Source organism: Siniperca chuatsi, linkage group LG7 (genome assembly GCF_020085105.1).
Source record: "Siniperca chuatsi isolate FFG_IHB_CAS linkage group LG7, ASM2008510v1, whole genome shotgun sequence".
NCBI classification, from domain to species: Eukaryota; Metazoa; Chordata; class Actinopteri; order Centrarchiformes; family Sinipercidae; genus Siniperca; species Siniperca chuatsi.
Genome location: NC_058048.1, coordinates 12,983,732 through 13,002,641, shown reverse-complemented (window position 1 = coordinate 13,002,641; position 18,910 = coordinate 12,983,732). Strand labels below are relative to the sequence as shown.

At 39.9% G+C, this 18,910-nt stretch overlaps 1 protein-coding gene across 6 annotated transcripts in view; it reads left to right on the top strand.

Moving 5' to 3' along the window:
- The window catches only part of LOC122879371 (SPHK1 interactor, AKAP domain containing), a 128,945-nt gene that overhangs the window by 93,813 nt on the left and 16,222 nt on the right, over positions 1-18,910 (top strand). For 2 of the 6 annotated variants that reach the window (XM_044203383.1, XM_044203378.1), the window contains exons 2-4: positions 423-656; positions 9,127-9,229; positions 10,871-10,981. In XM_044203383.1, the coding sequence (XP_044059318.1) occupies positions 580-656; positions 9,127-9,229; positions 10,871-10,981 (291 nt within the window). In that variant the 5' untranslated portion in view covers positions 423-579. Of the gene's footprint in view, positions 1-422; positions 657-6,326; positions 6,701-9,126; positions 9,230-10,870; positions 10,982-18,910 lie in introns of those variants that run through there. The other 4 variants (XM_044203379.1, XM_044203381.1, XM_044203382.1 and 1 more) reach the window with 3 other exon arrangements.

Here is an 18,910-nt window from a genome sequence, read left to right as displayed (position 1 = left end):
TGGGCTATATAAATAAAATTGACTTGACTTGACTATGGTATCTGAACTATTGGGATCTAAACATCAAAGCAGAGCTATAAGAACTCCACACATGAACTGCAGATAGAATCACATGCTGGTTCCAAGCTTTCTGACTTCTTTTCATTTTGATAAGACCTGTTTACATATTTACTGACTGAACTCACAGGCCCCCCAAGTGCAGGGTTGAACCTCCGGATGTTCTATAAATATCTTTTCTCATCACAACTGCTCAGATTCATCATCATATCGTCTCCTCTCCCTCACTTTCCTCCTCTCACATGACGTATTTCAGTTTTGTAGTCAGTAACTAAATTAAAAATAGCCCCACTGAGACAGAGTTTTTGACAGTGAGAGAGCTTGCACTCCAGCTGATTCTCTCTTCATTTGTTTTTTTCTCCCAGCTCCCTCAGATGTCTCTTCTCTGCAGATGAGAGCAGTCTGCGCTTTCATCTCCACTTTAGTTGTCCTTCCATCTTTTATTTTAAGAAAGTGTGCAATGGATTAGTCCCCCCCCCCGAAAAGCCTTTGGATTAAGATGTGTGGAGGGCGACAGAGAGGATGATGAAAAAGAAGAAGAAAGAGGAGGAAGAGGAGAAGAAAGAGAATAGAAGAGGGAGGAAGAGGAGGACAAGAAAGTAAGAGGAAGTGGTGTGAAGAGCAAAAGGGGGTAAACACTGAAGAAGTCGAAGGACGATAAGAGAGCGTGTTTTGTGTGTGTGTGTGTGTGTGTGTGTTTCAGACTAAACATCAGGGTTTAGTTTAGTTTAGCTTCATGTGCAACAGTTTGTGTTCTATTTCTTCTTGGTTAGCTGTTACTTGGTTGTTTATTATCCGTCTGTCAGCTCCTTTGAAAAAACACAAAAACTGACTTGCTGTTGCTATGCGACTGTTTAAAACAGTTTCAAAACCAGTTTGAAGCCCTGCAATCTTTTGCTGGAATGATTTAATGTTGAAATCTTCAAAACCATCAGCATCCTGCATGCTGAGCCTGAACGCTAAATGCATGAATACCACACACAGCTGTCAGGAGACTTTTATTTTGAATTAGAAACAGAGGCTAGAAGAAGTTGCTAGTATTGGGGGGAACTCCTTTTGTGAGCTGTCTATAGGTCTGTTGATCTGTCATTCACACACATCTAGTGGTAGTGACCCCATTTACACCTGGCATTATAATGCAATCTGTATCTGGATAAGGAAATATGCGTGTAAATGCATTGAGAACGCATTGGGATCGGAATGTGATTGGATCAGCCAGACCGCATTTGGAGGTGGTCAGGCTCACGTTGTGAAGTCCTGGTGTAAAGAGAGACAAATAAAGAAAGTGTTTCCTCAAAGGCATTCATGATGTTGTACATGGCTGCACGCGCAAAAAGTGACCAATATTGTTGTGTAAAGAATGACGAAAGACAGCTCTAGAGAGAAGTTCAAACCCTGCCTACTTTTACTGTTCAGCATACTAGGCCAATCTCTGCGTAAAGCGGACGTGGTCCAGGGCCAGACTGGCAACAAAAGCAGCCTGGGAATTTGTGATCAAGCAGCCCCAATTTGATACACCAAATTCGAACTGACACAATAATGCGAAAAAGAATTCATGAGTAGTCTAGAAGAAAACGATCAAATTTACATTTATTTTACCCATTTACAGTTGAAGTTGATTATCATTTTCTAAACACGGGACTCTAGCATTGAAACCCAAAGGTTAACAAAAACATTTTGTTCTTTAGTTATTTCATTCAACTAGTTCACAGCAGTAAGCATGACAAAGCACCTGCTCCCTGCTCACTCGTCTTTGATTTTTCTGCCTCTTCACCGTCCTCATCATCACCTGCAGACCGCTTAAATAAATCCGTTATCTTATCTTTCAGTTGTTATGGTAACTGCTACCTGGTATTATGGATTGCACCAGTCGTGTCGCTGCAGCTAAGATGACCTATTGATTATCTGTATATAGGTTATGGTATAATGCTGGGGTTAGGGAAAAAAGAACGGCCCACCGGGAAAATTCCCAAACTTCCCGATGGCCAGTCTGCGCCTGGTGTGGTCTGTTTCGAAAAGCAAAAGAAATTGTCCGAAAGAGTCTCCTCTTATTCCGCCATCAGGAAGGGTGCTTTAGATGCTGTTACATGATTAAACAAGCACTTGGTTTAAAGCACACTGTCTGTGTTTGTCCCGTTCCCGGTCATACACGTTATATTGCACTTATCAAGTAAGTCTGGATTTACTCTGAAAACACGTGTGCAAAATAGTCATTACTGGTTCAGTGACTTGCCAAATAATTACATATGAATAGCACTGATCATTCAATGCATTCAACAGGGAATAAGAGCTGTGAATTGTGATACGTAGTCATATAAAAAGAATTGAACTGAGCAATCAATATCACTTTGTTTTTTTGTACTATTCTAACTTGTCATAATTCAATAAATTCACTATCTTTCTTATTAATTGTGGCTTTTAAAAGTGCTTAATATTGTACTGTAGGGTGCAAAAATGCAAATCTGTTCAACAGCATAAAACCCAACACATCTTCCCATAAAGATCTCTGGCTTTGTCGTGATGCTGGTATACTTCATGCTCTTACCTCTGATCCTACATCTATATTTAGACAGTGCAGGTGATAAAGGGGATTGTGGTGATATTGTAGTTGGGTCACCATTAAAGGTCTAAGGGCCACCACCAAACATCAAAATCTGAGAGATGATGTGGGAGTTTCTGTTCTGCCAAAACCAAAATACTTTCAGCTCCATACTTCATATTCCTTCCTGTGTCATGCACATGATTCTACTGAAGTTACTAGTCACCTGATCAAGATTTCAACCACTAACAGATGAAGTCAGCAACCTGCCCTTAACCTTACTTTCAGATTAATATGATGTATTGGAAATATAACGACAACGACACTGTATTATACCTTTCTTCCATCGCACCTAGTATGAATATGGTACATTTAATTTTTCTTAACTGTCTGTATTCAAAACCCATTATTTCCCATACATAATGTAAAACATTTTTACATGTTTTTGTGTTTAGAATGTGTTACAAATATTTCATCATTGCCCAGTGCTGCAAACATATGTAAAAGTGTACAAAGTGCACACATACAAGCCATGTCATACACACACAGTTGTTTTCTGGTAAGGAACATCCCATCAATGTTCCTGTGTTTAAGGTGGTTTTAGTATTTACACTCATACAGAGAGTGAAGGAGGGTGATGACATTCTATTCAGTTTGTCTGAAAAGGGTTGTCAGACTTACTGTAGCTTCTGAGGAATTGAAAATGTGGATGATTCAGTGTGTTACATACTGCATTTGTTGTTTACACTTGTGCTTATGCAATAAGTCTGGCTGTGGTGACTCTGAAGCTTTTTTTCCCCCTGCTGATAGTTTGTTATTCTTTGTTCGTTTGTTTTGGCGTGATGACCTACAGTTGTATGGCTGTCACACTTTTATGTTTTTAAATTGTTAAAACAGGTTGTTTTTTTTGTTACAAGGTCCATGTTAAAGAATACATTTTGCTTCTTTAGCATCTCATTGTAGTCAGTTTTTAGAAAATATTCAGCTGGAAAAACAGTTTTCCCCAGCTGAGAAGCATGAAATTAGATGGTACAGTACATAACTACAGAGGGCATTAACAGTTGGTGAGAAGTGCTGGCTAATGCAGGACTTCTGCTATTTATATCAGAATCTGTAATGAAAGATTTGGGTGAAACTGGCTGTGCTAGTCAACTTCATATCCTCATTGAGGACTTTGTGAATGTGTTAATGTGTGTATTAATTCAAAATGCTCATATATATATATATATATATATATATATATATATATATATATATATATATATATATATATATATATATATATATATATATATATATATATATATATGGATGGGAAAGGTATTTAATTTAATTTAAATGTTTTATATTTAATTAGGCTAGGCCTAGCAAGTGTTCTGTAAACATGTGTTCCCTGTGGGTTGCATTACTACACCAAGTTTGCCATCACAGAAACTGGGTTTTGATATTGTTGAATTGTTGTTGTTGAATGAAAGCAAATGGCAACTATAGGGAGAGAAATAATATGGAAGCTAATAACAGCATGTAAAAATCTATCTTCTTTGAGGTAGAGGGCACGCTGAAAATAACCACCGTACGAATCCACAAAAGCATAATTTCTCTCTCTCTCTCTCTCTCTCTCTCTCTCTCTCTCTCTCTCTCTCTCTCTCTCACTCACTCACTCACTCACACACACACACACACACACAGAGATCTCATCAGGACCCCTGCTTTCTCTGTACTTTCTTCTCCTGAATATCCTCCATTTTCTTCACCCACCACTGTATTCCCCCGACACAGTCTCAGTGGGATAATAGAGAACTGAAGGTCACGGCTCCTTTTACCCCCTCCTGATTATTTGGTGACCTCTCTATTGGACCAAGGAGGGAATTTTTACTCTAACCATCAGATACAGAGAATGTAGATATTACTCTCAAGGCTCTCTTATTGCTGCTAAGGTGATGGAGATGACGGATGTCTCAAGTGGCAATTTTGGGTGTGTGTGCATTCCTTATATTTTACATTGGTCATCAGCTCAGAGGGGTGCCAGTGAAATGATATATGCTCTTTTAAGATGTTAAAAATATCAAAAATGTAATTTTTTTGGAAGTTATTCATTCTTTGAGTACTAATACTTTAATCCCCATTAAGATTCTGGCTACCAATGACAGTTTTTCACAGAAAACTGACAACTAGTTAGCTCATTAGTGTACTGACATAATTATTACAATACAAAAAATATAAAATACAACTTTAAAGCTGCAGTATTGTGAAAAAGGTGATTATGCATAATGTCAAAGTTATCACTCAGTGACGAACCCACAGAAAATGATCACCAACAAAGCAGTTCCCCATTGCTTCCAGACGTAGCAAACAAGCTCTGATAAACGGTACACTACCTGCTCAGAGGCAGATATTTCCCTCAGGAGTTGGTGGAGACCAAAAACAGAGCTAAAAGGAGAGTGAATGAATGAATGCTAATGCTAATGCGAATGCGAATGCGAATGCTAATGTTGCTCCGTGTCTGCTGGATATGTAAATAGGCAATTGTTCGCTAACACGTACTAACTCGCCATATCAACTTTATATGGTGATTAAATGTCACAGTTGTGTTTACAGCTTGTGCTGACCCCAAGTGGCCAAAAAAATAAATGAATGCAGTAAGTGATGAAATAAAACATTAAGTCCAAACAGTATTCTATATAAAACACAATTTTGTAATTTTTGATTTCATTTTATCACAGATATATCGTATTGGTGTGTATGTCGGCTGGTAAGTAACAAGAAATTGCAGTAATAGTTTGTCCACTAGAAAATTCTCTAATGACCAATTTTAAGGCACCTTAATCTAAAATGTTTGATAACATTGTGTTTGTTTTAAAAAATGTACACCGGCTGATATAGCATTATCTGATATCAATATTGTTATACTAACATTGAGACCTCAAGAATCCAGTATCAGTTAGGCTCTGTAGACAACATGATCATGTTCCAACGTGTTAAAATCTATCAGTCTATCGCTGTCACTCAGACAGTTACCACAGGACAATGTGAAAAAATATTTAAATCCACTGACTGTAATAATACCAAAGAAGATACACAGAAGACTTTGGTATTTCCATGGAGACTGCTCAGTGAAAGTGTCTAAGTTTATCCCCTATAGCTGGGTCACACAGTAGCAGCAGGCAGGTCTGCTCTTGCTTTGCAGGAAAATAAGCACTTGAAATGCGTTCATGGATGTTGGTTTCTTTTTGCTTGTTGTGGGGGGGGAAGGCAGGTCAGCCATAAAATCTGTTGCACTGACCTTGTGTTGTAACAAGAGGCAGAGCTCCTGTCTGAACAACAGGAGAAACAATGGAAGTGAAATTCACATGCAGCTGAAAGTTAAAAAGGGCTGAGACAGGAGAGTCTGGGTTTCCTCTCATCTGTATAGATCATGTGACTGAGAACAATCATCTATTCCAGTTGTGATGGAGATATGTAATTACTATTATTTACTATATTAATTCCCTATTTCACTACTGTTGCCGCCTTTGCTGTTAGTGGTACTTTATGTATCTATATATGTTCAGTGTAACATACACGCCCGTACTCAATAAATTAATTAGCCTTCAGTCTGTCATAACAAACACATACTGTAAGTGGTTAACTTGGGTTCATATTTGGTGTATTGGTAGCAAAACAACTACGTACGTGTGCGCGTGCGTCTGTTTGCACACGTGCGTGTGCGTCGACACGCACGCGCGCTGCCCATATCCATGCCCTTGCCTGCGTCGTGTAGCTCATTACGTTTGATCCACGCGGGGCTCCTGCGCCTGCACTCCGTACTTGGCGGACAGACGCGCAGGGCAGGCAGTGGTGTGCTTCTGCTGCGGATACCGCGGGGCTCAGTTCATCACAGTCCTCCTCCTGTCACGGTGAAGCAGTCTGGGATTCCTTCAGTTGTTCGTTCGGGGATGCGCATCTGGACCGGAGAGTGTCCCGGGGACTATTGCGCGTCGAGGCGCTCCGCTGTACCTCTCCCTGTCCCCCTGCCCACACAGAGGAAATAATCACACCGGTTGAGGACAGTTTGGCTATCTTTGACAGAATGGCAGGCGCAAAGTGCCTTCTGAAAACGCCGAGGTAAGAGACTGCTTATTATCTCGGGATGAAAAAGAATGTCGATGTTGCGCATATTCCCAAACGAAATCAACATAATGTCTCCACAGGCAGTTCAGTTCTATGTCTGATATTTAGTAATGAACATCTACTTTTTAGTGTTTTAGTTGCATCTATCGTGCAACTCTAATAATTTTCTACAATAGTTCACATATTTGCTGTGATATTTGTAACACCCTTTTGAAATACAGTAGGCTATTTATGTTTTTTTTTTTTTTTATTAACAAAAGCACTGGAATGAAGTGAGTTTGAGGTGACAATGCACCATCTCTGACTATGCAAAGTGAGTCAGTTTGTGTCTGGCGTTGAAAAAGCGCACCAAAATCCACGCAGAGTGTTGCAGTAAAGCCGCTTTCCCAGTAGTCAGTGTTTGTGCAGTGGACAAGATGTTTCAGCTTGCCTGGCCTGGCTGATAGGAATGCTGATAGGAATGCGTGGCAATGAAGATTAAATGTTCAATTTTCCCACTTCACTATGTTTTTGAATAAGCTTTAGTCCTCTTGTTGTTTTTCATCCGGGGTAATTGTCAAAATTAGAGATAACATTAAAGCTTTCTGCAGTCTTTAAGACCTAAACTTACCACATGTGCAGTTAAACGCTTTCCAAAGCAGTGAAAGCCGATGGCTACCACCAAAAGTTGCCTGTTTGGGCACCAAATAAACTGTCCTGCTGGCCTCTGAAATCCGGCGAAAATCCTCAACCACACAAGCTTCCAAGATAAATTACAACAGCGCACCGGAGGCTGTCCTTGAAAGCCAGACATTTCTAGGGGTTAATTGTGTCCTCACAAAAGATTGATGTCTGCTCGGGTAGCTGGGGCCCCGGGAGCACGAGAGCCCACCAACCTGTCAATCATCACCCTGTCGTGATGGAAAGCGCATAGATTAGAAAAGGAGGTCGTGCGTGAAAAATCCATCCCGCTTGTCTAATTCAATGTTCTGCAAAAATCACTCAACATTTGCATTAACACCACTGGCACGCCAGTCTATCGTCTTTTTTTTTTTTACAGTGGTTTTCACTTCCATTTTTTTACAGTGTCGTTGCTTCCAATTTTCTGCATGCATCCAACATATTCACTGCAGAATCAGTGCCTTTGTGTGTGTGTGTGTGTGTGTGTGTGTTGGATGGGTGTTCTGATGTGTGTCTCCCAGATACAGCAGCCTATTTAAAGAAAATCATATCCACTTATCTCCAGTACAACATCTTTTTTTCTCTCTGGTGTGTGTCCGGCCATTCACAGTGAACTCTCTTTTCATGTGACACAATTATTTCCATCAGGGATGTTCATTAACTGCAAATAGATACAGTTCTGTGATCCTTTGGGGCTTTCAAAATGAAATGCTTTTAATTTGCTTTGAAATATGTGGATTACAGGAAAAACAGCTGCTCCTGTTTAAGTATGCATCCCCAGCCTCTTTATTTACCAAATTGATCCTCATTAATGCCATTCCAGATAAGCTTCGATTTGGCTTATCTCAGCGAAAGCATGCACGGAGGATAATGACGCCTTCCCGGGATTTTTGAGTTTGTTATGTTGCGTTTAGGCTGACAAGCATTCCCATCACTACAGATTGTTGACTAATTTTGCCTCTTGTACCAAATGAAGGTCATGTGTTGTGTTTCCCTGTTTGTCCTGCTGTAACCCTCTCTGTCGCCATTGCTGCCAAAGTCAAATTTCATGATTTGGCAAAGTGGCCGTGAATTTTTGCAACTTTAATGCTTCACTGCAATTCAGTATGTGTGTGATATTTTCTCTTACAGAAATCGCAAGGTCTCTTAAACACTGATAGCCTTCTGCAAAAAGCGACAGTTCACTAATGGGTCCAAATGCAGTTGGCTTCGCCTTCATGCTAGGGAGAGTCTGTATCATGAGTGCATTTATGCAATACATGCAGAGAGAGAAGAAATCACAGAAATCCCTAAAGAAACATTTTTAGCAGGTGCTTTCTCATAAATAATAATGGGATAAAAAGGTCTTGACATCCAAAGACCAACACCTAAAACTCTTTACACGCTTCAATAAATGATGGGAGATGTCACCTTGGTTGACCATAAACTGGTACATTTTCTCAAGTGCAAACTGGGGCATCAGAAGCTGCCCTGACCCTGTCATGCTAGGCTGGGAATGATCTAGGCAAAGGAATTAAGTATTCAGCTCAGAATATTGAAACGGTTCTCCTGTCCGACATTAGCTATCTGGTTAATTCATTAGAAGAGTGCCGCGGCTGTACAGTGTCAACAAATGTGACAGGCAATGGGGGCTGCTCCAGTCAGAGCAGGGATAACCTGTCCCTACTGATCCCAGACTTGTTTTTTAAAAAGGGAGGTGTTTAGCGTTTGACAAGAACTTGCTCTGACTAAGTCAACTCTGTGCCCTTTTTGCCTTGTAGTAACTTCCAGTCGTCTGCCATGTTTGAAGGCTCAGAGTCTGTCGAGTTGGAGGGCGGCAGCACAGAGAGCACTGTGGCCTCGTCCATCAGCGCCTGCAAGAAGGTAAAAACGGAACTGTGTCTCTTGTGTTTGTGTTGGGATGGAAGTGTACATTTATCTACCTGTGTGTTCCTCTGTCTGTCTGCTGTATGACCACTTCTTCTTTTTGTCTTCTTTTTCTCTGCTCATGTGCCTGCGCACCTGTCCATCATATCTGTCTCTGCGTCAGTTTATCTCTTTGTGTGTTTCCAGCAGTGGAGGAGATTTTCATTTCCTCCTCCGGGGTGCCTGTGACACCCAGGGGTTGTGCAATAAGAGGAACAGCCAGGCCCTCGGGTCAACCCAGTAGATTTATCATCTCTCAGCGCCAGAGAAACAGGAGGGGAAATAGCACAGATCAGTGGGCTGAGGTGGAGGCTAGATTGAATTTCCTTTCAAACTGTGTGTAGGTCTTATTTGTGTGTGTCCCCTTACTGTATGTGTATGTGCAGGTGGACTCGCTGGTGTGTGTTCCTAATTAGCCTACCGCTCATGATCTTAACTGACTTCCACTTGAGTGTCCTGTAGAGACGAAGGTGATGTCTTTCTTATAATTGGGCCTCGTGCTCTGCTGACCTGTGCCAGCAGCCTTTGATATGATCGCTCTCAGTGAGATCAGCCGAGTCTACGTCACCTTTACCTGGCCGAGGGCCTGCACAGATGGCCTATTCCTGGGGGTGCAAGCGTGAGGGGGCAGGATTTGTTACTAAAAATACACAGTGAGAATGAACAGCACACACATAATATCCGTCATAAGTAATTGCATAAGAAGTATTTTATTTATGGCATGTGAGTTTAATCTGTTATCTGTTGTTTTTTCTTCTTTTACAAATAAATACATATAAATATACCACATGGTCAAACCCTAGCACTGTGATAAGCATCAAGGGAATCTTTAATTTTAGATTAGATTAGATTCAACTTTATTGTCATTACACATGTACAAGTACAAGGCAACGAAATGCAGTTTAGGTCTAACCAGAAGTGCAATAAGTGCAGGATATAAAATCTGTGCATAAATGCAGGATAGAGCAATATTATGAAAATGTTTTACAAGTGGTACTATGGGCATTATATACAGATGGCATTACTATAAACAGAAGTATACTGATGGATATGTACAATAATGAATTGGACTGGGCAGAACAGTAGTGCAATGAATATTAAGTAGTGTAAATTATGGAAAGGAAATAGTTAACAGTGCAGTAGATGAGTTATTGCAGTATTCAGAACATAGTACTGGAGTGCAAATTATGCAGTATAATTTCACCCTTGTAGACAAATTGGCATTGTAATTGGGTGGTTATTAAAACAGAAAAGTCAATAGTTTATGAGTATATCAGTCAGTAGGACAAAGACACTTGTCTGTCATTGACAAAGGCAGCTCTATGACTAGCTTTCATCCTAAAATGAAACAATAACTTTCGTATATATACTGTGCAGTGTCTGGTTAGCTGACAGATTATTGATCCTGTGCCGCTGACACTTATCCTGAAAGTCCTGGAGAAAAGGTCAATTGATCCCAACAACCAGAGGGGGGAAGCACAGAGGCTGGTAGATGAAAGTGAATGTGTGACTCAGACGGTGTGTGTGGAGATGTACGCTCCCTGTGTGGTGTGATTTCAGTGCTGCTGTACCTGAGCTGGGTTTATCTGTGTGCTGCAGGTGCTGTGCAGCAACAGTGTGCTGGACTCGTCGGAGTACTGGCTGAGGAATGAGAAAGCTCTGTGCAGACTGGGCCTGCTGGACGACGACACGGAGGGCAGCTGCACCATGGTGAGTAGCATACTGTGGATGATGAAACATGCGCACCCTTTTGGCAACAAAGATGGACCAAATCATCTCTAGTGTAGAGTTTTTAAAGTTGCAGGAGGCATGCTCGTTGGGCCTCAAATGACAGCGAGATAACGGTGTGAATTTTAAGGCAAAAATGATGTCAGATGACATCTAAAAACTGTACTCTCTTCAACCTGCTCCTTGTGAGTGGCTTGTGGGCATGGAGATGGTGAAAATATTCTTTTTTGCAGCAGGTTGCTGGTGCTCCCTTGCTGCTGTTTGGCAGACAGTTATTTATTATTATGTTTTTGAGCTTTTTGCCTATATTTGATAGTGCAGTTGAAGATAGGGGATGACATGCACTAACTGAACATTTGTTGAGATTTATGATTGACCAGTATTTGCTCTAAAAGATGTACAGCCTTTCATAACTGTACTTCATATGTATATGCGAGTTGATGATAAAATAAATATACCTGAATAGCTGTGACAGACGTGAAACTTCTCATCCAGAGAGGGCAGTGAGCCACTGCTTTTCAGCCTGGTATGAAGTAGTCTTCATACCAGAACTGGTCTTTAAGTGCCTTGTGCATAGGTTTGATGGAAGAGAAATATCACCTTAAATAACTATGAATTAATTAATCCATAAACAATGTTAATTGCGATGTTGTCAGCCAGTGCTGATGCTGAATTTTGCATCATTTGTTGACGTGCTGAGAGACATGTTAGCATTGTTGCCAGTTCTGTGAATGAAAGGAGGATTGAGCCTGTATTTTGCATTCTTGAGAATGAGTTGGAAAAGTACATTTATTTTTGCATCTACAAATGGAACATCATTTCTTATAATAATTTCTCTGCTGCTTGAAATATACCAGAAGATTTTCTTGAGTAGATGTTATTAAATGTGCAATTTCCCTTTGCTGAAAGATTGTTAAAAGCTCAATTTAGTCTCAGCAGGCAATTCATTAAAGGGAGATGGTTTTGTAGAGTAAATGCATCTCTGTTGTGTTTTATAACACTGACTGAAAATGTAAAAAAAAAAAAAAAAAAAGCTATCACAGAGTTGTCAGCTCTGCTGTAACACAAACTCTCGAGGATTTCAGTAGTTTGACCCCCTCCTTGGCTTAGGAGAACTGCACTCTTGCTGGACTTCAGTTCTCTGTCTGCCCTACTTTCTGCTTCCTGGACTCTCAGCATGACAGTGTCAGTCCAGGCATGTCGACACAACTTAACATGGCCTTACAAGTGAAGCTAAGTTAATGCCACTGATTTGGGTTTGGCTGACAACAGGGAAACTACACAACTGTACACATTTGTTTGTTGTTTGGTACATTTTGAGTGGTTGTTAATCAGCCATTTTTAGGCTCTTCTTGCCTTCTGTTCAGTGCATGCTGGGATAGATTTAGCAGAAATGGAAATCATGACAACACCATAACAAAATTATGATTGTTATTTGAGCTGACATGGAGAGGCAGACTCTCTCACATCCTGTAATCAGATTTTATGATTCTAACTACTGAGCTGTTGGCTATAAGCTTATTTCTGTAACCATTAAGTTGCTATATATAGTTTTTAATCATGGTGTTTTCAGTCTTTGTGAACATTGATTTACACACTTTACCAAAACTCCACAAGCTTACAGCATCATTTTACATTTCCATTCTTTTCATGTTGTGACATGTCACAGTTACAGTGATAGTGGCAAATGACACAACACTGAAGATAACATACTATAACGGGCTTTTAAAAACATAAGAAATGATTTTAAATTAAAAAAAGGGTGCTAGATTACTCATAATTACAAATTACTCATCTATATAAACATTTCTTTGTAGAATTTGACGTTTAGCGAGGATATTCTGGACACAGAACATGTTTGGATAACTGAGGACATTGTTGGTCGTTTAGGCAAGGACATGGGTCTTTAGAAAAGACATCAAGAGAGAAAGCAAAAACGAGAGAAGCATTTAGCTGTAGAGGACGCACATGCTTAATCCTCTCTCTCACTCAATTCTGATGTGTCACCTTTGATCACGCATTCATTTGAAATTGCAAGTTAAGCATGAATTGCATTTAGGATTTACATCTGTCAGTGGCTCAAAGGCATTCTTTCGTCTGGAGGGACAATAGGCGTTCGATTCTTAAAGTGTATCAATTCATTTTAACAACAGGCATGGACTTATATAAACTGCGTCAACACTCTAAATTAAATAACATCAAGCCCAGGATTTTTTTTTATGGAAGATGAGATTTGGTTGAAGATCCCTACTGTAGGTGCATACAGTAAAGAAAGTACCTGAAATACATAATCTGTTCTCTCTAATAACATCATCTGAAATGTAGTTTCTCAAAAGGAATGACACATGCACCCCCACTTTAGTGATAGCCTAATAAAAAGTCTGAATTTCATCTCCTCAGGGCTAAAATCAGTTTTCTCAACTTTAGCTGCAAAATATCTTTGCCATTTCGTGGGTTTTTTGGAAATTATACCTCAGCACTATCTTTGAGCCACGACCTACACCTCACTGATCAGAGCCTCAACATAGTGATCCAGGTTTAATTGCAAGAGCAGTGGGGTCAGTCTCACACATCTGAATGAAGTCTAGTCCTTGAAAAAATCTTCCCACAGAAACAACTAGTGAAAATCTGCTTCTATACAGGTCAAAAGGGTGATTAAACACAGCAAACACTCCCTAAAACATGCCTCAAGTATTTGATAATCATTATCAAAGGTAACAGGAATAGCAGTAATTTAGCAAAGAGCACCGCTCTCACACACTCATGTCGCACTTCGTAAGTGTGAGCAGCAGCGTGCTGAATTGAATGTTCCTGAAACCCCCAGACACCAGCTGCATTATCTAGGACATACACAGGGCCCAAACAACTGTGTTGGAGTTTTATCAGAGATCTTTTCTGAATGGTTTTATATTTAATACAGCTCCCAGTATATACTAATACAAGCTTTGGCAATACAGTATGCTTTCATTAAAGATTAGTGGATTTTTAGAGGGCAGGTTCTGTATATCAGTCCAACATGCCCCGCTGATCATTAGATACAGTCTTGTGAAGTAGATTTATACATTGCACCATGACTCTTTTCCTCCTCATCATTTTTTGCTTGAAATTCTATTTGTGGCGGCTGCCAACTTGAAAACAAAGACATCACTTGTGCTGTTCTTGTCTCTGCAGAACAGGCCGCTTCTCATCAAGCTCGTACCTGAGTTTGGGATTATGGGGACAGTTTTATCTTCATTGTTCTTTTGTGAAATGTAAAAACAAAGCAGCAACGAGACAATGGCCGTTTGTTTTCTTTACCTTGTGTCTGTTTTCTATGAATCAGAGGGAACTCTAGTGTGAGTGTGAACAGATGCGGCCTGTTCTCCCGCAGTGTTGCTCTTGGACTTTTGATGTGACAGATTGCTCCTCTGACTCTCAATTCTCCGCTTGGCTTTTCCGTGGTTTTACACGGGCCAATCAATCAAACAGGAGCTTACGATTGATGACACTGTGTGAGAAATTAATTCTTCTGTCCTGCCCTGAACTGTACAGGGATGCAGAAAGAAGGTGGAGTGTGCAAAACAGAGGTGAAAAAGTGAAAGAGAAGAGGGTGAGACAATGAACGCTGATCCAAACAGAATGAGAGGAGTAGCTACAAAACCACACACAAACATTGGATACTCTGTCAGTAGAGAGTAATACAGAAAAAAAGATAAAGAGAGAAATCTGATTGTTTTCTTTTTGTTGACTTGGCCTTTTTTATCTTTAATGGACCAAAGCAAGTATAGTATTGAATGGAGTTTGTGAGGGGGTTAAAGGTTAAACATAGCATACTCTGATTTTACTGGATGCTAACATTAGAAATCTATTTTTGATAAACCTCGATATCCAAATCAGCCCAAATTAGTCTATAAGGTTTTCTAAGTAATGTTTGTTTGAGAGTAAAAAAATTCAGTGTTTACGTATTCAGGAACAGGAATAGTCCAAAATAGTGAGTGCAGAAGGCCAAAAACTGTGAGCTAAATAAAAGATAAAAGCTTTGGATTTTCTGGGTTTCGTTCTATCACCCACCTCTGGCTGCATCATGTTGTCACCTTTGATCACTCACTCATGTTTTAATGCATGAAGTCACAGAGAAGTGTCGTGTTGCTGTGATAGTCACACTGAATTTCATCACACCCCTGAGAGATTTGACAGGGTGAGCATTTTGAAGAGGAAGATGGCATTTTTTTCCTTTGCGAGGCAGATAGTTACCTAAACGCTGATGTATTTCCTTTTATTGATCTGCATATGTAACTTTTATGTGTGGCTACAATTTAAGATAAAACATGACAAAGTTCTGGATAGAAAAATAAATAATCCAGCAATAAAACAAAGAAGCACTATATATATGTACACTGAAAATCAAATGGGAAAGAGCAAAAGTTAGCATTTACAGTAAGGTATTCCTTCTGTCTAGAATTAAACTTGTTTTGTAAGAATATGTGACAAATTATTCAAATGCAGAAAAACACTGTCCATTCCTCTGGCTATCTGTCTTCCTGCTTTGAACCTGTAGTCCCTGGAGGAGAGCGATCCATTCATCACCGGATTCAAACACTTCACACTCGGGTAGTGTGTTGTGTCCTGGCCTGTCCCTTCCCGGCCCAGAGAGAGGGAGGACAGAATAAATATGCCATCAGCCGCGGCATGAGCGCTGACTTACAGCAGGATCAGAGCAGGAAGACAAACCTGAACCTAAACCGAACCTAAACCTCTCCTTTTCGACTTTTACTTTAGTTTGTCCATCTGACATTATGAGAAAATATAGTTTTTGGTGCAGGGTTGTGCTCTAAAAATGAGACATACTTACTTAAAAGTAATAGCCCTCATCTAAATAGCTAGGTAATATTAGGAAGAAAATATGTAGAAATGGGGAGTCTATAGATGAGCCTGTAGTGCAGACAAGGCCGGATTAATCTACTTGGAGGCCCTGGAGCAAAAATGAGCTGTGGGCCTCTATTCCAACCCCCTTTCTCAAGTAAGTTTGAGATATTTTAAGTACACAGAAATTTATTTGGGAATATGCATAATGTAAGCACAATATCAACTGATATAAAGATCTTTAAACTACAATTTGATGCCTTTCAATTTCAGTTTGTATTTCTTTTTTGAAAGGATACATATATTATTTTATTTTCCTTTATTGGACAGTTGACAGTGTAGATACGAACAGGAAATTTAGGGAGAGAGAGGGGTAAGACATGCACTAAAGGTCCGCAGCTGGAATGGAACCAGAGACACATTGCATTTGTATGTTATGCGTCTTAACCACCCGGTCACAAGTGCACCCAGCATGAGGTGCATTTTACCAAACAAGTTTGCAACTAATCACTAATTACCACACAATGAATATGGGGCTTTTGAGGACCCTGAAAGTCTGGGACCCCAGGGCTGTTGCCTGCTTTACCTGGTTGGTAATCCAGTCTTGACTGCAGGTTAGCTGTTGGTGCACTGTAGGCCAAAGTGACATCATATAGCTCGGATACAATACAGTTCAGGTGAGGAGAAAATAATGTTGGTCTCTGTTGTAGCTTGGAGTTAGCCACCAATGGAGATGTGTCTTTTTATGGGTCACAGCAATGGAGTAGAACTGTGGGAAGGTTTTAATGCCAAATCCAGTCACGGATGGAAAGAGCATCTCTGACACTCACTCACACACACACATACATACACAAGGTGGCTGCTCAGACAGAGCTGTTTGAAATGCTATCTTAACGTTAGCCTAGCGAGGAGAGTGACAGGATTGGGGATATGAATGAATGGTGGCGAAGTTGTAAATCTGCCACAAACACTATAACACTGATCAACATTACTACTACTGTAGTATTTCTACTACTGCTGCTATCAGCTGCATGCTTGACAGCTTGACATCTTTCCATATTCCATACTGACCAGCCTGCTGACGGTTGATTGCTGTATTTATATGTTGGAGGTGGGGGGTTGGGGTGAATGTGGGGCAGAGTGTCCCAGGGTACGTCATCGATTTTTCAAAGATTCTTTGAGGGTCAAGTGGACAGAATTACAAAATTTTGATAGAGTAATAAAGTGACAGTAATTTACTATCTCCGAAAAGTTACTCTTTAAACAAAGACATCTTTTTTCATATGCACTCTCCTCTGACGATAAAACAAAGAAATATTCAGATGATAACATTTAGCAGTAAAAGCATTGTGAAAAACATTGTGATGAAAAAACATCTTAGCACTTCTTCAAATGTGAAAACAACACAACAAAATTTACACAGAAGCTACTCAGCATCGACTACCCATAATCTGATGTTAGTCATTTTTCATCATAGTCTTTTAGAGTTTTTTGTTCTCTTGTGTGAGTCTATTAACACGTTTCTGTCCATATTTATTGATAAATTGATGATCCTTTGGGAAATGTATACACTCCCCAGAGATACTATATATCCCTGGTTTTTAATATTTTCCATAACATATCCATATTATTCATGTTGTGAGAAGAACCAGGACAGCATCAGCTTCTTGATGTTCTCTTTAGCCCGGGGCTCCAAGCTGAGCAACTCACCATTCATAATACTGCATATATCCTGTTTCCTTCAGCAGTAGAAAGGCACAGCCATTGAAGTACACACTGTTTTCACATCTATATTCAAAGATGGTACATCCTACAATTTTTTACTTTTAGTGGTAAAATACTTGAAGCAAAATACCAGATAAATAGGAGAGCAGCTCAGTCAGAGGTAAAAATCCTGGACAACCTAAGTGAGTAGCATGTGGAATTTCATCATATGGTGTTTCCTTCGTGGACAGCTGATGTTTTGCCTTTTATCAACACATACTTAAATTTATGAGCACAAAATAAGGATGTTTATAGTCACCAGTATGTGAGATCAGTATGCCTGTCTGGTCTCTTCACACACACTGTGTATCTTGTGGGTCGCATCACAAAATTAATATGGCAGAGTCACTGAGCCTTAATGTTGTTTCCCCCCAAACTTCATTTGAATTAAATTAAATTTAATGGATTATAACTGAAGTTGCCAGCCACTGAGATATGTCAAAACACTTTATAATAGAGGGACCTATGTTTAGTTTCATGACCTCAGAGTGAGAATGAACCCGCATTTGTGGCAGCATTAGGGACATTTTCCATGCAGCACAAGTAGAGTTGTGGGAAATGTCAGTCTATTCGCCTAATACTTACTTTCTTTCGAGTAGCCATATTTTATTGTTGGTTTTGGGAAGAAAGATATGCGCACAAAACAAGCATACAGAATATGAAGGACTAAAAATGCAGTATAACAAAATACTTCTGTCTTTCAAGTCATGAAAAAGAGCAAAAAAAGAGCCACAGTTAAAGAAAGAAAAAAGGGAGAAGGACCAAGAGCAGCAGCTGTGTGTGGGAGGATCAGCGTAGTGAGCAGAGAGGGAGGGCTGCTGAGGAGGGATGAAGCTTTGATGGACAAAGGAGACTAAAATGTTTGTAATGGTTTACTACTGACCACGTTTGTGCACATAATAATAATGATAATAATAATGTACTGAAACTGTGTATCTGCATAAGCTCTATTTGTAGGTGTAGGTGTGTGTGTGTGTGTGTGTGTGTGTGTGTGTGTGTGTGTGTGTGTGTGTGTGTGTGTGTGTGTGTGTGTGTGTGTGTGTAGAAAGAAAGAAATCTGCCTGCCTGACAGTTTTGTATGTCCATGGCCAAATGGGATTTTATGCATAAATAAGTCGGGACAATTGAACCCTTGTGTGTGTGTCTGCATTGTTAGGGTCTCGGGCACACACACACACACACACACACTGTGCATTTCTATCATCTCAAAATAGATGAGTGATACTCACATTTGGTCAGTAACAAGATGCATTTAAAAAAAAATTAAAAATCCAACACAGGCTCCTCTTACCAGCTTTTTCTAGA